We start from the raw sequence: 20,200 nt of genomic DNA, 5'->3' as shown, positions 1-20,200 counted from the left end.
TCATGCAGGCAACTCCGAGGTCGTGCATTGAATTGATTTGAATGAGGAATACTATGGGAGCCAACGCCTTTTGTTAGAAGTCACACATGAGTAACGTGGATAACCTCTATAGTTTAGCGAACTTTGTGCCCTAAACGAGTAGAGCACAAATTTTAATAACAATACACTATTTTAATAACAAAAGGACACGTGCTTATTTATAGTACCGTCTCCAGAATATATCCTCCTTGGTATCCCTCACCTTGATGCTGTTAGCGCTGGCAATTCTAGGTAGATTAATATTAGCGAGCGAGCTCTTCCTCTCGAGTTTGTGGTCGGAGCTTTTCTTGTCTAGCTTATTATCTGAGCCTTTTTTACTCGTATCTTCCAATGCTGTACGTTAGAAAAAAAGGAGTGAAACATTCAAGCCATGTGAGAAAATTACGTTTGATTTGCCAGTTGCTCTTTCAGAAAATCATACAACAAAATCAAAGACAATAATAAATACAAAATGACAGCCAATGAAAAGAGCTGACAATCAAGCCTGGTATTAAACCCTTCGCCCACATATTTCTAGTGTTCTAGTAATTCAACTCAGCTCAATGAAATTAAAAACCCTAAAAATAGGCACGTCATAGTGCAATTTGACCCCTGATGACCCCTTTTGACTTTTTGACATGTTCCCGTCGAGGATTCTTTTTACCACGTTTCAAGCACAATTGGGCATACTGACCCCATATGACCTTCGCCCTCGAGTAACCTCTGTTTGATTTTGTTCATGCTCCCGTGATATGGAAAATTACTTTCACTAAGTTTAAGCCAAATCAGACAAAGTCTTTGACCTCGGATGACCTTTTTGCCCGATCGGACAAAAATTGAAATTTGAACCCTCCGTGATGACCTTTTACCTCGGTTGACCCGCTTTTATTTCGCACATATATTCCCCTTATGTCAAGGATTCCACCCACCAAGTTTGAGCCCGATCAGACAAAGTTTGAAATTTGACCCCCTCTGTAATGACCTTTGACCTCGGTTGACGTCAATTTAATTTTGCGCATATATTCCCCTCCTATCAAGGATTCCATCCACCAAGTTTGGGCCCGATCGGACAAAGTTTGAAATCCACGACCTTTGACCTTGACCTCCGATGACCTTTCAATCCACCCCATAAACGTGGAATGACATACATGTATATCTATCTATATCCGAAATTTCGGATCGAAGCGTCGAAGCACGGCGAAACGCATAGCCGGACAGACAGACACACATAGCTCATTATTTTATTAGTATAGCTAAGAGCACGGAATGTGGTATTGTATCCTATCTCACCTTGCTCCATACTTTTATGGGAAAATGACCGTCCAATATCCAACAATGACCGGTTGGGGGTTAAATTTCCGGTTTTGCTGATCTTGCGCTCTCTGTGTTTCTTCTCACTCTGGTGGCGATGTCGTCGTAGTAACGCTTCTCGGACCTGTTCACGTTTCTCTTCTTCCAATTGATATGTAGCTATTAATTTATCAAGCACCAGACCTAGATAGGAAAATAAATTTTAAAATCAAAACATATAAAGCTATGAATTTTGCAGACTTGATGCATGTTCATCTGCGTGTGTTTTGCGTAGCGACTTTTTAAGCTTTCTATGCCTTCATCACCAACCCTCACATGTAGTTTTCGTGTTTGTGATGGTACCCCTATTATATCCTCATCACCATGTTTTCTGCATCACACTGGCCGGGAAAAATATCACAGGTCATCACCCTCCCAGCAGAACCATGCTTCTGCATTATCATAAACCGAGATGAGATACTTTTATCGTAGTTCTGATATGAACAAAATAGTATTCAAGACGCAAACTTGTCAAGACAGCTCAAGTTCAAGGAACATTACAACTGGGTAGCTATGCTCCTCCATTCTTGACAATTCTTGACTTGCTTTGCCCTCCAAAATGCGAATTCCGATTATCTGTAGTTCTGACTGGGAATATCGTAATTGGGAAAGATCCAGTTGTGTGGGGAATACCCACCTTGACGCCGACACTGACTCCAACCCCAAACCTTGAGTGCCTCCTCACCTTGAGTGCCTCCTCTGGTGCAGAGACATGGTGTCTTCTCTATGTGCTTCTCTCACCTGTAATTTGTTATATTGTTTCTGCTTCCATATCTATACCCATGGCACCAATTATGATTAATCAAACCCTCTTGAACCCCCCTAAACCCTGAGTGCGTACTCCATGAATGCTTCTTCCCTGCTCTCACCTGCAATTTGTTCCAGTGTTTCTGCTTCCATATCTAGACACACAGCACCAGTTAAGATTACCCAAACCCTCTTGAACCCCTCTAAACCTTGAGTGCCTACCCCATGAATGTTTCTTCCCTGCTCTCACCTGCAATTTGTTCCAATGTTTCTGCTTCCATATCAAGGCACACGGCACCAGTCAAGATGCAACTTCTAAGCTCAAATAGACTGTGTAGTGGTAATGATGAGACGTGGGGTTTACTCCATCTGTCTGCCCCAGCATCCACTTCCTCTTCATATTTGATCCATCTGTAGCATAAACAAATATCAAAATTTGGATTTGGTTATATTCGTCACTCCCATCTGATATTTATTTTTTATATATTTATTTATTACATTTGGCAAAAGGCACAGGTAATACCCAATATAGTATTGCTCAAAGAGTACTAAATAGTGCTCAAAGAGTACTAAATTAAGGGAAGCCCTAATTGATATTGTCGTGTCTGATAAAATACAGAGTCCAAGAAAATTCTATGGAATTACAATTTTGACCTTAGACTTGATCTCAGTCTTGTGGACTCCCGTCACTTTGAACATGCTCCGCTTTAGGAAGAACGCGCTTATTGGTCAAATACCAATCGCTCGTCGCTCGAAGATGGAGCTGAGAGATGGACACTGTAGGAAGAGGATGTAGGGAGACTGGAAGCTTTTGAATATGGATGCGGTGAAGAATGAAAAAGTGAGTTGGAAAGACACAAAGACAAATGAGGAAGTGTTACAAATATTCTTCCTTTTAAAATGACTGCATAGTTGCGCATAATGTCTGCACAACATTTTCACAAACATACATACCTGGCGGTTTCTTTCCATTCGGCCTCATCATCATCGAGCTGAAACAACTCTTCCATTTCTGTGAAGATCTCGTGAGTTTCATGGCCCTCCTCGGCTTCGTCTCCCAGGAGGAATTTGATTCGAGTAGATGGTTGCTCAGCTGGAGGCAAAATTTTCAAGCGTTAATTTATTGTGAAGCAACATTACCCTCAAGGTATGGAATATAGATGAGTTGACCTCAATGTTTATCAACAAAGGCAAGGGACTGATATATCGATATGCTTGAGTGAACCCCGTGCAACTATTACATTGTTCAATAGCCTTATTGTGATGTGGCCTGGGTTTTAAAACACGAGCCCTGAACAAAATATGATGCGCGTGCATACTGTCAGTTATCAAAATAGATAAACACACACACGTCTCTCTATTGTCAAAACAGTATAGAATGTTACTACTGTTAGCTATTGACAAAATACATAACAATATATAAAATCGATCAACGTCCCCCAATGTTGAAATGTTTTGACGGTTGTATTATTATACGTATATTATTATATTATTATGTTAAATTATTAACATCTGTAAAGAATAACGTCCCTAGACATTAACGTCGGTAAATAATCAACTAATCGACTCAAAATGGCGGTTCCAGTTGACCTTTTCCAATGACGGCATTTTTCGTTGACCTTTGACAACACTTCTTCATTAATATTCATTACCTGGTGAATATGCTAATTAGCCACGTCCATCTCATTCAAATCCAAACCTGAAGTGACCTCGTGACCTTTGACCTTGTAACCCGGAAGTGAACTTCCCTACAGACTATATTACTACTAACACATCAGTGCTGTTATTGACAAATTAAAAACCAATTTTCTAACCATTGACATAGTATACTATCCTTACCTTCTTTTTTCTCTGATAGTGGCGAATCAGTAGTGGCGTCTGTGTTTGAAGGAAGTACCCCATTGGCCTCGTCGTATATTTTCTTATGTTTCTTCCCACGACGATGCCGTTTTTCGGACTTTGGCAAATGAATGCCCACATACATATGTTTGCGATGACCTGTGAATGCGGGACAAACAAATAAAACAAAAGAGAAACATTCAGTGTTATGTAATCGAGCATTTTAAAGTAGAGATTACAATATTAGATATTTTTTCCGGGAAACGTAGCAAAATCATTGCGTGTTCTACATACAGAAGTACGACACAATACATGCACAATACATTATCGATTTTGACTCGCCGAACTCCACGTGGCTATAATATTCGCTGTCGTACTGCACCAGGGATCGATACAAAGTGATGGGCATCCAAGTATTACGTAACAAACCGGAAGATGTAGTTTAAGTCTAGACAATAGGCGGATTAGCGGCCATTTTGTCTTCGACATGATTTTATTCACGTGTCCTTATACTTTAGTACACAAATATATAAGCATGGAAGAAAGATATAAGTTAACATGTTTACAATATTAAAATTATATTTTGAATAATCAATTATATTCTGTAGTAAATCGATCAAATGACGGTGATTGTTTAGGTATTATATGCTTGATAAAATTAAACTGTCTGACCAGCTAGTATTCTCCTCCGCCGTCAGTGTGATTCCAGACATTCCAAGTACCATGTTGAGAAGGTGGAGGAGACTAAATCTGTATTAACGAACACGCATGCGTTAAAAATGATGTAGTTTAAGTCGAACAATAGAGTGACGTAGTTTCCGGCATTGTTCCTATGCACTTTCACCCTCCTGACTGCACGTTAGTAACCATTGGTGTTCTGGTTCAAGCCTGGGCTCATACACCTGCTCCGAATTTTGATATGCCATAGGCTTTGTATTGTGATCATTTCGATCAGTGGTTCGTATTACAAAGAAATCGGGAGCCAGTTGACCTAGCAACGGTAATATTCTAATGTACACTACGACAGCGAATAGATCAGTATAATGGAGCCAACTAGACGTTCGCTTTTCGTATCTCTTTCCTTGTTGGAAAGGTATAACGTTGAGGAGATAGGAACATGTACCGTCATCCGGGACCTACTCTGCCATGTTTGGCTGAGTAACGGTACATGAACACGGTCTTTTGTGCCTATGTAAATTAGTCATTGTGTAAAGCTGTGTTTATACCCATGGGTTGCTCATCATCAGACTGAATCCTTGACCGACAGAGGGTGTCAATATACATGATATAGGCCTACGTGTCGCTTTTGAAAAACAGCGATTCATGCGCATGATCAGCAGGCAAATACGACGGCGATTTAGTACACTGATCATGCGTGCGATTCAGATTTCTGCAAAAGCGATTGAGTATAAACTATGCGTCTTTAGAAATGACTGGCGATTGTGTGTTCTCAAGTGGGTTTTATCATGTTAATTAGTGACCTGACACACATTTGTATTGGTTCGATCAAGCATTGATTTTTTTGTACTGGATCGTTCAAGCATCTCCAACAAATTTTTCAATGTAAGTGCCTCTGGCCCTAGTGGAAGTAAAAACGGATACTATGGCCAGAGTTCTAGGGCTAGAGCCAACCATTTTTCTTGTATAGACGTTCTTGGTTTTTATCATAGAACCGGAACCCCAAAGTTTAGTTCAGAAAATAAAAGATTAGATTACCATAAAAAATTAAACAGTACTCTTTGGCGGGGTTTAATGTAATTTTTACATAAGATTTTTTTATTATCTTTTCAGTCTTCATTTTTACTAAATTCAATAACATTTTGGCGTATATAAAATTGAAATAAAATTCTCTGACTCCTAAACGACATCAACGGTACTACAAATGGGTATCATAAATCGTTATATATGATGTGCAATTAATATTCATATATTCTTTTATACATAGGATGCTTCAGTTTTTACACAATATTTTGTGAAAACCGGCCCACTCGGCTATTTTCAAAAAGGTCATCAAACCTACTTAGCATGTGCAATAAATTAGCATTAAAATACTTGGCCGATGCCGTATACTGCTGGGATGCTGTGATCGGGGATGTTATGGTAAGATTTCCTATTAATTTTTGGTGGAAATAAATTCGTATTACATCATAAATTTATGTGCGTCCCAATCAAATTACTCGTCAGATAATATACGCACACCGGCGCATAGGTTACATTGTGCCCATATCCATCAATGACCTCCGCGTGTGACATAGCGAGGAATTACGCAGTACAATGACTTCTGCGTATGCGCCTCATTTGCGCCGAAACACTTCATGCGCTCGCAACTACCATATTTGCACATGGCGTGATTTTGCACTGCTGTAATTGGTAAATCCCCTTTAGCCTGCTCGATTTTTTGAAGGGGGGAAAATATGTTGTGACTATAATATAAAATCGTTTATTTTGTATCAATAAATCTAAACATTTTGCTTTGGACGTCGGAATATCCCTCTGGCCTGCGTCCCTTGTGATATTCCTCGGTTCCATAGTCGTTTTTTGATAAATAGAAATACGTTATTAATCATGATGAACGCATTCAGTTGAAGTCGAAATTATACTGATATTTATTACATCAAGATACTAGTAAAAATGGTTATGAAAAAGTTTATATAATTATATTTGTGACAGTAAAAGTAAAGTATACGTAGGCTTATATTATTGAATGCAACATATCATAATGGCATAACTATAATGGCACTTCAATACTGAACAATTCTAATTTTAGAATCTGCCAGTTTATTACGAGTTAAAAATCACTTGGGAAGCTAACATACAGAGGGAGTACGGTGACTGAAAAGATGATCAGTTGTGAAAATCTATCAATTGTGCACAAATTAATTAAATCGGAGTTTTAAGCTTAAATGCAATATCCAGGAGTATGCACAATCATGACAATGGGCAAGTGGACTACGGAGTAGTCTACGGTTCCAAAACGCCCTCCAAATAACTGATACGCAGTTATTAACTTATAATCAGAAATATCCAATAACTCAATTTGCTCAAAATATTTGATTCGTCACGAATACGGCAATATAGCGGCAAGTTTGGACTGATAACAAATTAAAATATTTCCAGAGCTAAATATGAAAATCGTCCCGCAGATATCACGCCGATATGATAAATTTGCGGATCTCACGTACCCGGGTCTGTCACGGACCCGTATATTTCTCGTAGCAAGATAGCAGAGTGCATGAACGTTTAGTGAACTACAGATAATAGACTTAAAGCAAACACTTCTCATTATCATTGTTGTAACAATTCAAAATAATAGCCTAATTGACATACTATTGAGATACTATTAGTAAATATCAATCATCTATCTTAATCAATTATGAATTTGTCCTGTGCAGACAGGCATAAAGCTTACAAGGGAGTTCCCTCCACGTCATGCTTTGCGAACAAAAACCCGGCATCCCCTGTCCGCTTCCAGGAACCGTATACTGCCAGTTCCCTTGCGGGACCCATTTTAAAACCAAATATACAGTAAGCCAAAAAATTAAGGTACCATTTATGTTCACCCCTTGCATATCCTAAACAAAGACAGATATGTCATAATTAGAACCAGCAGCCCATAGCTGCATCTTTTAGCTCGAATTTAAGACCTCATTTGTTGAAATTGTTCAAGAAATAAAGATCCTAAAACCCAAGGAAGATGCCAATTTAAAAGTTGCAGTTTGCTCCATTGTGTGCCCTCTTGATTTGCACACAAGCGTCGTGCTTTCATTGATTAGAACACAAAAGTGCAACTTTTGATTTCGTTTCTTAATTATTCTTTAATTCTCAACCAATTTCAACAAATGAGGTCTTAAGGTTACACAAAGAGACGTATAAAAAACGTATAAAAGACGTATAAAGTTGTTCTCTAAAACAGAGTTTTCTCAGTAATCAAATATCGCAGCGAGTGAAATGTTGGTGCATTGGATGTAGCTTAACATTTTTGTGTGTGTTATATACAAATTATTAGAATAAATTTGAAAATCCTTCGTTTAAAGCATTTTTACCCACCATGTTCACAAGATCAAAAACACGTTCCATGAGGTTTTTTTTTTTGTGCGCTCCGTATAAATCCACACCGAGCGATTGTTTTCTTCTTTTTCGTATTGTATTACAAATCGATCAAAGAAATAATGTTGCCATGGGGAAGAACCAAATACAGTACCGATTAAATTTTAAAAGCCCGTTTTTGGGGAAAATTTTGGAGAATTTGCTTGAGAAAAAGCTGGTTTGTGAAATTATCGATATCTTGATTACGAGACGTTAATTTAGACATCTGAATACCTACATTATTTCTCAACATTCTGCCAATTGCTATTCCATTGGATTTTCACTCCAAATTGAAGCTAGTTTTGCAAAAAACGAGGTTTTCCTCCATCCGTTCGTTCAAAATTTCAGCGCCGACATGCGTGTTTATTCTAAGAGCCATAATGCGGACGCGATTGTAATCATCATGTAATTGCATCCAATTATAGTTATATCATCCGCTTTGAGAACAGTCAATTTCGTAAGCTGATCTATGGCTCAGTGGATAGAGCGTTGGACTGGGAATCTAATATGAACTATTTTTGTGGGTTCGAGTCTCCGTGTGGCTGAATTTTCTTTCTTTTTTCTCTTTTCTCATTTTTACTTCCTTTCTTTCCTCTTTTCTTTCTTTTTTCATTTCTTTTTATTTTTCATTTCTTTCTTTCTTTCTTTCTTTCTTTCTTTTTCGTTCATTTTCTTTCTCTCTCTTTCTTTTTCTTTTTGACTTTTTCTTTATTCTTTATTGCTCCTTTCTTTTTTAGTTTTGATTGATTCGCTGAGTGCAGTGAATCGTGATTGATTGTTTTTCACTTTATATAATTCAGAAATTTGTAGGCCTGCTAAGTCTGTCTTGTTGATTTTCATCCCAAATTCGATTTACAAATAATTGCTTTTTGATATTGTTGTTGTTGCTTACCCGGTTGCCTACCCTTTCATTGTATAAATCAGGGAATAGCAGCATTGATTTCATCAAAGATATCAAGGCTATAAATTCAAAATCAACACATTTTCCAGGGCGTAGCTTGACGAAGTGCCCCAATCAATTTTAAAATTTATAAAATCCTTGAGAAAATTGCCGAAAACGGCTTGTGCCACCCCCCGGCATCCGAGCTCCGGGCACGAGCTAAGCCAAGTTTCATAGCCTTTTCATGTCTTGACCGTGGATCGATATTCTATTGTATATAAGTAGGCCTACGTCCCGGTACGCTTGTTCATTTTCTGCATGGCTGTTTCTGTTATGAACTTACGCCCCTCTGAAATCAAGCGCATGAAAAACTCTCGGCTAACCTTAAATCGGAACTAAAGAGTACATGTATTAGCTGCTTGTTGCTTGACATATTTTTCTTTATTTAGGATATACAGGGGTGAACACAACTGGTACCTTAATTTTTGTTGGCTTTTTGTCTAGGTATTAGCATGATGATCCCGGTGTAAAGACAGGTTGTAGCTTTTAAGGGATACACAATACTTCGATTTCGTGTGTCTACATGCTTGATATGGTATGAAACCTCAAGGGTTCCCAACCTTCGAGTTGGTGTAGCCTCTGGACGTATACAGACACTGCCTATATTTATTTATAGCATTAGGTAATTAATACCTGATCTAGACCATTATTGTCTGTTGATTTTGACCATAACAACGAATGTCCCTATTGAGACAAATACATGCAAGCATTAGTGTCAAAAGCTTTTATTGACCCAACGCTGCTCGTGGTTTTTGGTTATTAGAAAGAAAAAGGCACGAAAAGGGAGAAACGATGAACGTAGAATTTGCTTGGTTCCCTCAGGATTCGAACCGTGGACCCCTAGCGTGCCAATCACAAGATCAACGACCGGTAGCCATGCATATGGAAAGGCTCGGCTACAAAACCATTCTCTTATAAACGCATCTATTCATAGCTTCCACCTCGATACACCTGAACAGACAAATATGTCCAAGCAAAGTTAGGCCGGCAATGCCTTGTCTCTGCACAGTCTGTGTTTACACTACACGGTTGAGTGCATAGCATCATCAGAGCTGTGTGAGCTACTATCTGATGAATAGTGGAAAATACGGCATCTGTGATTGGTTTTTGTCAAAACCCCGAATGTTCCCTTTATCCAATCAGAAAAGTTTTTATATCGAAAGAAAGCTAACACTTCCTGCTAAAAACACTTTTTATTTCATTACGTCAACGGATGATGTAATTCAATGTTTATAGCACGGCCTATTCACGCACAATTTTTGACCAAGATTTAGGTCAAAACCCATACAATATTTGTCAAATTTTATGTCATTAAATGAAAGAGCACACTTATATTGTCCGTATACTAGATTCATTTCAATGAGCAATGGCCAATTCTCTTTTAAATTCCAAGTCTTGTGCAAAAAGTTACTATTTTCGCCTCTTTTGTCATACGGTTGTAAATTCAATGAACAATGATTTTGCTTAGAAATTGATATAGGTGCTTCGCTGGCCTGGCCAACGAAACCGTGCATAAACTTGTATATGACTAGTTTCATGGACAGGCAATTATAACAATTACTTGAGGATCAACCACTACCATTTTTTAATACAAGTGTTCTTGGTAGTTTCTCTCGCTATGTAGTTCTTACCCGTGTGATATGACACTATCACACACTTTAGCGCGTGTGTGTCGACGCGATACGCGCTATTTGAACCAATCGGAGGTATCAACGGGACTGATCGATTCTAAGGCCTAGGTAATTCTTTGTAAAATATAGGATTTAATTTCATTAAAATTGGTATACTTATGATTAAAATATTTATTTGAATTGAAATGTTTAAGAATGAGAATAAAGGTATTGTTTTTAGCCGCTGTCGTGCATCTATCGTCTCATTTAACACGCGACATCATTATTTTTGAACAACTCGGCTTCGCCTCGCCTAAAATAATGATGTCGCCCGTGTTATATGAGACAATAGATGCACTCCAGCGGCTAAAAACAATACCTTTATTCTCTAATTATAACACTTGGGGATGAACCACGCCCACTTCCAGCCCTCTCCACCCCCCCCCCCCGCCACCTAATCTTACCATCAATTTCCTGTTGATTTTGTGCACTGATACGTCTCTGTGGGTCAAGTACTACGTCCGAGAACTCCATTGTCGGGTCCATTTTCTGTTCAGAGGTTTTCTGTTTAAGAGGTAAAAACATCAAAATAAAATAGTAAAGTAAAAAAGTAAGTACATAAATGTGGCTAATACTAGTAATGGGGTGATAGTACCATTGTCTCGATATATGAATCGGAACGGCAACCTGTCAATCAACCAGGCACGTGGCTCATTGTGAGCATTCCTACAGGGTGTGTCAAAATGATTGACACCCATCAGTTTGCAATGACTATGGGCATGACTGCCACATCATGTTGATGTTGGATGTCATAAACAGCCATAATAATAAATACCTGCCCCCCCCCCCCCCGTAGCAAGCGGGGGGACAGGGTGGACGAAGTCCATGGGCCCCGAGGGTTCAGGGGCCCCGAGCACAAAAGCGAAAATTAAATAATGGCTGATAATGGAGAGCAGGGCCGGATTTTTATACCATTGGGCCAGATGGGCCCGGGCGCATCTTTCTTTTAACAGCATCTTTTTTGGTCAAAATAGGGCAAAATTGCAAAATTTTCCGCGCTTCGCGCGCATTCAAATACCAAAATTTATGTTGATCTGGGGCCAAAATAGTCTGAAATTTAATGGAACAAAATATGTTAGTCCCAGCTTGGTCCCCCATTAGTTAACCAAAACTTGGCCACTGACTTGAGTACACATACCTTCCTCGGCACGTGAGTTCGGGGCCTCCAAATTTTGGCCTGGCCCAGGGCCTCAATAATGTAGGCTAAATCCGGCCCTGGTTAAAAGGGCCCGTACTGCTCCTTGTCCATGGGCCCCTGATGTTCTTGCTACGCCCCTGCATTTCGCAGTTATATAACCTGTCTCACATCAAAACCTGATCTTATTATGACAACTTGATTGATAAGGTCGTCTGCAGAATATTGTTAGCTCCAATTTGATACCAAATTTGCTTCCAAACACTCTCTAAATATGGAATAGCCCAATGTTGCATTTGGATGATACAGGCACTTTAATAAACACCAAAACCAGCCACGTTTCTAAATTTCCAAATCGATTAGGGGCACGTGTGAGCCATATGACAACAAAACTTTCAGGAAGAGGAAATAAACGCATCGCCCATAACGTCGTCCAAACGATGTCCAAGATCTGGAAAACTTTTAAGTTTAAAATCATCACTCAAAATTAGCCATCGCAGTAGCCACGCACATAATTGATCTAACTCCTGGACACTCAAGAAACTCAACTGGACAAACGATGTCCAATATCTGGGAAACTTAAATCCCATCATTACTAAAAATACCGCCACCAAAGATCCACAGTCATCGCAGTAGCCACACGCATAATTGATCAAAGTCCTGGACACTCAAACAAATCAACAGGGGACAAACGATGTCCACGATCTAGAAAACAAGTTTAAAATCCCTGAGAGGAAGAAGGGCCCAACTCCATCAAAACTGTTTTTGAGATATTAAGAAAAAACTTAATATTGGAAACGTTTTATTGTTTTCATCCTCGGGGACCTTTAATACATGAACATATAGTATTACATACATGACACATGATATATGCTTCCATGGCAACGGTACAGGTCCTAATACGAACCGAAGTTGAGCCCTTCTTCCACTAATATACAACAAGTGTTAGTTTAGTAAACAGATGTGTTAATAAATAACAGATGTGTTAGTAAATAATTATATAAATTTAAGTAGAAGGTTGTATTATGTTAACAAGAAAAGTTTATTGTATTTAAAAGTTAAAAGAAGATTTATGATAAACAAAACTTCACTTTAACCCAATATTTGTGGAAGAAAGGCCAAACTCCATGCAGTTGGGCCTTTATTCCATGAACACCATCATTCAATGTACTTGGATAACTAAACTCCTCAACAAAAGTTTGGAAAGTTGTTTCAAGCATCTATATATCAGATTATCTGTGCGTGCCAGAGTAGCCAAAATAACCACATTGAATGACCTGAATTCTCAACACTGACACCGCCACGTAAATGGGTCACAAATGTAATCATTTCTCTACCAAAGAAAGGCGACCTCTCCCTCTCTCTCAAAAAACTACCGTGGTATTTCGCTTATGTCCATTGCCGCAAAAGTGTACAACAAGATCCTTCTGAACAGGATCCGACTTCATATTGATCCTTTACTGAGAAGCAACCAGACTGGCTTTAGATCAGGACGCAGCTGTGCTCTGCAAATATACATTTTGAGGAGGATTATGGAAACCTTCAAAGAGTACCAACTTCCCTTGACAGTCACTGTTGTGGACTTCAAAAAAGGTTTCTACTCCGTCAACAGGTCCGTCATGTTTTCAGTGTTACGGCATTAGGGAATACCAAAGGTTGTGGTCAATGTCATTCAAATGCTCTACAAGGACTCCAATAATGCCGTTATGGATAGAAGTATCTCAAAGCCTTTCCAAGTAACAAATGGAGTGCTCCAGGATGATGTGCTGGCACCATTCCTGTTCATTATCCTGGTAGACTACCTTTTGAAGAAATCAACTTCTGGAATTGACGCTGGAATTGTTACCTACCCACGTCGCGTCGGTCAAGGAGGTATCCTGCTAGGATAATGAATGACCTGGATTTTGTTGATGATATTGCCCGGTTGGAATCTTCCATAGCCGGGCCCAGTCACAGCTTACTAGGAATGCAACTGCAGCAGCAGATCTAGGCCTTGTCATGGGACGGCCGCGCGCACTGTACTTACAGTATGTCCAGCGATTCCTGAGAGATACTGAAGGAATGCTGCAGCCAAACAAAATTGGTTCGCTTGGGGACCTTCTTTCACTTAGGTATTCAACTGATCCTGGATGATCAAGATAATCAACAGCAATGCTTTTGAGATGATTTGGGAGGATTCTGGCATGGACGGAAGTGATAATTTGAGCTAACATCACAAGCAGTTTCTTTGGTCTAGCCTATCACAGAACACCATGCTTAGAGAAGATGACAAGGAAGATTCAATTTCGAGTAAAACGGCGAAACGAAATGAATAATTCTTAAGCTAAAATAAATTCAAATGTTTTCATTTATAGGCTGTGATATGCAGAGTGCTGAAAAGTTACATTGAAATTGAAACTACATAAACAGTTCACAAGATAGTTGTTATAAATTAAAAATGGAAACGTACAACACTTCTGGAATACATCAATCAATTTTCATTTTGCCCAATATATTTGATTTGATTAAACGACTGCTCAGTGCCAGAAGTGGGTAAGTGCAAATTACATGTTACTCGTTTCAGCAACATATTAACGGTTAATGTAAGTGACTTTGGGGTCTAAGCATGGTCACTTGTGTCAAACTAACTATTTAAGTGACATATCCCAAAGTCGCTTGTATTTATTATGCAAGGCAGAATTAGCCGTCCATTTGTTACCAAAATGAGTAACATGGAATTTGCACTTACCCACTTCTGGCACTGAGTCGTCGAAAATAATAATATTTATGATGAAATGGGCTATTTCATTTAAAATCCACACTCCTCCTGTGGAAGATTTTGTAAATATCTTGCACGGGGGAGTATGAATTTCAAATGGAATGAGCACATTAGGCAGCTCCATTTGAATTTCATACACCCTCCGAGAAAGATTCAACATGAATCTTCCACAGAGGGAGGGTAAGTTTCAAATGGAGCTGCTAATGTGTTCATACCATTTAAAATTCGTACTCCCCCTGTGGAAGATATTTCCAAAATCATGAAATGGAATAGCCCAATGATAGTATAAACTAATAATAACGGTCCATTCTGATGACACTTGAACTTTGGCTTGTTTCTTTACTCTTATTTGTATAATCAGCTGTGGCAAGGTTTCCGATTGACTATATACTACCACCTGCTTTCTTTCCCACCGCTGTTATGGCTGTATGGTTCATATAATAATGTTTAACATTATTAACTAAATGAGAACGCTGAGGGCGTTATTTATTTTAAGCCTTATTTGTACATATCAAAACGTTTTAGCTATGAGAGACCCATTTCAAACTGCGACTTATTACTTCTTTCCAACACTGCTTATAGGGATCACAAGGTCAAACGCGATCTCTGTGTGTAGTTCAATGCAGTCTCAGATTACCATCTTTAACCTTTGGTGAAACCTCAACATAGCAATCGGCTCACTGCACGGACTGTGCACGGACTGTGTACAGACCAATATACCTAGTTCAAACAGAGGTGATTTGGGGTTTTTGCTTGCACCAATTTTTTTCAGATTTTTCGCTGTATGCGATCCGGCGAGTGAGATACTTAACAAATCAAATTCTTTCTTAGATGATAAGCTTGGAAACATCCCAAGCTTCAATTGGATACCTCGACCAGGTATACAATGGTCCCATGTTGTTGTAACGCTTTGAGATGACTGGTCAAAATACGTAGAAAAGCTGAAAAACGCGGATCTCAGGCAGAGAACGAAGCATTTTTAATACATAGGTGGAGGTGAATAAAAATGATTGGCGAGTAAACAATATCATCTACATTATTTCCGATGCGATCATAAATTGCAGGACATTTTCATGTTTATTTTGGTGTAACGACTGTGACATATGACTAATAATTTCAAAGTTGTGATTTTAGTAATACAAATGTTTTGAGAAAAAGTCTGATTTTTGTTGATGTCAGTGGACGGTTGTTAATGGAATGAAATAAGAAAATGAGTAATGACGCTTAGGGTACCCTAACGTTTTGATATGTTTTGGACGAACAAATAATTTTTAAATCATGAAACAAACGAATATCAATGATATAATTAATATTTTATCAAAACAAATAGCGCCCTCAATTTCCACAAAATGGTTTAGTGCCAACTTACACGTGTGCCCTGTGACAATTCTCGTGTGGGAGTATGCCATCGCTCTGTACTATAGGACAGGTGCGTTGCCTCCCACCTGTGAAACGTCTCCCCCCCCCCACCCCGAATGCTGTCCGCCGAAAGTTTTAAGATTTTGTGGGTCTTTCTTGACCATATTTGACCATTTTCACCAATTTGCAACCCCCTGCTGAAAGTCATCTTAAAAGCCATCATTTAGCAAATGCTGGCTACGCTACTGTGGCCACAATTTGCCAAAAAACAGCAACAAACAACAGGTCCAAAGCAACTATGCCGAAGTAAACCTTTTATATGAAACACATAAACGGCAGCAACAATTAAAGGGCCATTTCGTTATCCATATATGGGGGATAAAATTTCCTTCACCTACCTGTAGTATTAAATATAATCAATGTTTTAAGTCATCAAGTCGTTGAAATCACGCGTAGGACATGCAGAATATGACCATCAAAAATACTCCTAACTGTCTTCATGCATCACTTAACCAGCAGGTCAATTTATTAAGGTATTAGACGCAAAGTTGTAACATCAACATTTTCAGAATGGAAGTACGATTCAATTCCGCCATGATTCAACAGACATGTGATAGATATCAATCAATCTATATTCAATTCAATTGCTTTTATCATTTTAATAATCTTACCAGAACAAATGAACTTTAAACCGTATAAATGAGGTTAATAGTCTGTTTGTCACAAATAGGCTGACACATACAGGGTGTATCACAATAATATTGTGACAAAACTTCGACGAAAAGTGAAATTGAACCTTTGAGCGTTATGTGTATTAAATCTATGTCGGGCTTATTTTGTGTATGATTCAGACGTTGTAAGTGCGGACTTAAGACAGTACGATTCCAATACGCCGTGAACGTAAGCCCGTTTAAGTATTCAAAACCACTCTCTTGTGGCAGAGTGAGGTCATGCATTTAGCCAGTAATGAAGATTCAGCACGAACGAAATTAACGCGTAGATATCGCAGAAATTTTACAGAATATGTCGAGTTTACAATAGAGTATAGCCAATCAATGATATTGAACATATGTAGGAAAGTGTAACTATTGGTAATGATCCCTTAAATCATTATATTAAAGCAACTGTGAGGTGTGAAAATTTGACTTTATTCATACGTGCGGTACATACGCGCACTGGTCAAATTTGTATATGAGACTCCCCGTATCAAAAAGAGGTTGCGATTGTAAACTTCCACTTCTAATGCCCGATCGACGGTGAAATTATCGTAGTATACTGCCTCACAAAGTTTGATACAACGTGACTATTTTCCCCACAAAACATTTAATTTTGATTTTGATTTAATTTTTGATAACATCATTATATATGTACATAATGGTCTATCGGTGACAAATTCTTGGCTAGACTTCTCGAGCAAAACCCCTGGTCCGTGACAGTCTTGCTTTTGGTCTTTTGGTATTTGATACCTTAGTGTATCATATTTTTTGTGGGTGTGATCCACTCGAACTGGAAATAGTGGGTGGTAGAGGAGCTGACAGTGAAGTCTTCCAGCAGAGCTTCAAACGGGTGTCTACAAAACTGAGTGGCCCAGTATAAAAACGGCCCATGGCACATTTGTGAAAAATAGAGGGTGCTGTTGAAAAATGTCAAAGGTCACCATACATGTAGGTCATCCATACAAACATAACACATCATGAATGTAACTCGGGAATGTTGTCAATTTAATCTTTTAAGCATCAAATTTCTTATGTATTTTATTGAACATTCGTACATTTACAGTTCCGATTTCTCCCAATGACGAAAAATGTGCCATGTGCCGTTTTTATACTGGGCCACCCAACTAAGACCTATGTATAATCAAGATCTGTCTACAGAACTAAGACCTGTAAAACTAAGACCTGTGGGAAAGTATAATCAATGGCATGAAGATTTTTTTCACACTGCTCCACGCCATACATAAATTCTCCCAATCACACACATTTCCCCAATATGAAATTCAAAAAAAGTAAAATTAAGTTCGGCAGAGGCCGGGTTCGAACTCACGGCGCACCGCTTTGGATACTCTATGAGCCTAGCGCCTTAGACCGCTCGGCCACTTGTCTTGTTGGTATCCATTTGAAACTTATTTGAACATATAATCGCAACTTCAACGTAGGCCTACCACGTGACAAGCAAATGCAGAAAACGTACCATATTTTGGAATTTTATTTGCCTAAAAACATTCATGTGTATTAATAGCGCTCAATTGTTGTTAACTGCGTGTTCTATATACAGAAATCCGACAATAAACGGGCCTCTACATGGACAATACATTATATCGATTTTGAGTCGCCGGACACGTGCGCTAGTACATCGTATATACATGTGTATCAGTATAATACTATAGTGGAACCTACCATTTTTCTTGTATACGCGTTCGATCTTTTTATCATTTATATAATAATTCCACATTAGACCCCAATTTTTTTTCAGGAAATAAAAGATTAGATTACCATAAAAACGAAACAGTTTTCAATTAAAAAAATATTTTGGCGTATATAAAATTGAAATAAAATTCTCTGCTTCTTAAGGGATCTGGAATGAGCGTTTTGAGCGTTTCGACAGCATTTTTTGTGGGACATGAGAGCACATCAGACATATCGAATTGCATTCTGAATACGAAGAATGTCTTTCTGATATCAAATAATTTAATTCACATTTTTGATATATAACATTCCTGGAAGTCAATTTTATAAATCTAATGACATGTTCTTAAAGTGTGTGTATCTGGGAAGAAAAAGCCGACGATCAATTGAAAATTTTGACCTTTTATATTGAAGTTATGGATATTTTCCCAAAAAGACCTAATTTTTTTTTTTTTTTTTTAAAAAAAATCCATATCTTCAATACGAAATGTTAAAATTTTCAATTGATCTTCGGCTTTTCATCCCACCTACATACACTTTAAGTATAAATCATCAGATTTATAAAGTTTACTTCGAGTACTGTTAAATATCAAAAATATCAATTTTTAATAATTTGCCATAAAATGTGTATTACATTGCGAATTTTAAAAAAATCAAAATTATTTGATATCAGAAGGACATTCTTCGTATTCAGAATGCAATTCGATATGTCTGATGTGCTCTAATGTCCCACAATAAATACTGTCCAAACGTTCATACCCCACCCTTAAACGACATCAAATGTGCCACAATTGGGTATCACGAATCGTTATGTGCAGTAAATATTCATATATTCTTTTATACATAGGATGCTTCAATTTTGACACAAAAAATATTTCACTCTCTCACTCGACTATTTAAAAAAGGTAAATACAAAAGTAAAAAGTAGGAAACTACCGTGAAGTATATAAAATTGGGCGAGCTTTCGGCCATAGGCCTTTTTCATAGCCATGATATAATACTTGTGAAAACAAAACATACACAAGGAATGAAAAAAAAGGTAACGACGCTTCCCTAGAATGTGCAATAAATTAGCATTAAAAGTTTTCTTATTTTAGCAGCATTCCAGAAACACTTGTCGTTTGGCGAAAAGAGGAGTAGCTTTTTTTAATATGAAGACGTGAGCGCAAGAAGACCATAAGTCCACTTGGCCCCTCAACATATATACACTAAACTTGCGTATAGTTTGGTAATGTTTTATACATGTTCAGGGGCCAAAACAAATCTTTAACAACCTTCATGATGTTTTTACCCTGGAACATGTATTAAACATTATAAAACCCTAAGAAACTATACGTAACTTTAGTGTATACATGTTGAGGGGCCAAGTGGACTTCGGTCTTCTTGCGCTCAGGTCTTCATATGGATAAATGCAAATATGTGACCGTACACCACGAATGAGCAGTAAATGTCTTAAATTGTGTTCTGAGTTACAGTGCATGAAGGTCGTTTTCATAGGTACCTCAAATTACTGCTACGTGTATCTTATTTTGATAGCGCTAGTCAAACACCTTTTAAACCAATCAATAATCCTATTGTTGAAGAGGACAATAAGCTTCTACCTATATCTATAGAATTCTTAAATATCTCTAGTAGCTTCTAGTCTTTGTTTGCTTTGGCTAAATCCTGTTCAAGTGGTGGGTTACAAAGCATTGTATTTTGTCTAGATATGTGTAACCAACAAGTAACAATGTGAGGACATTCCTGAAACTCGTTGGCTTGGGGATGATTTGAAATGACCGCTAATTATGACTGTTTGATATTTATTACCAGCAATGTGGGAAAAGAGACACATGCAGAACCAATAAAGGTATACCAATTTGTTGAAGGAGCAAAGCTCAACAAACTATAAGC

The 20,200-nt window shown here is 38.2% G+C and overlaps 1 protein-coding gene and 1 long non-coding RNA gene across 2 annotated transcripts in view; one reads left to right on the top strand and one right to left on the bottom strand.

Annotated features, from left to right (window-relative positions):
- LOC140167333 (uncharacterized) overlaps window positions 1–20,200 on the top strand; it is a 525,284-nt gene that overhangs the window by 30,714 nt on the left and 474,370 nt on the right. The gene's annotated exons all lie outside the window — the stretch shown is intronic.
- On the bottom strand, window positions 194–4,099 carry LOC140168743 (sodium bicarbonate cotransporter 3-like). The gene is made up of 6 exons (XM_072192152.1): window positions 4,013–4,099; window positions 3,937–3,964; window positions 3,070–3,208; window positions 2,366–2,526; window positions 1,309–1,512; window positions 194–372 (listed from the first exon to the last, which is right to left on the bottom strand). Exons 1-6 carry the CDS (start codon window positions 4,097–4,099, stop codon window positions 194–196), a joined length of 798 nt encoding a protein of 265 aa, XP_072048253.1.

The sequence above is a fragment of the Amphiura filiformis genome, chromosome 13 (genome assembly GCF_039555335.1).
Source record: "Amphiura filiformis chromosome 13, Afil_fr2py, whole genome shotgun sequence".
NCBI lineage: Eukaryota > Metazoa > Echinodermata > Ophiuroidea > Amphilepidida > Amphiuridae > Amphiura > Amphiura filiformis.
Note: the sequence above shows the minus strand (reverse complement) of the source record. Positions and strands in the feature narration are given on the sequence as shown.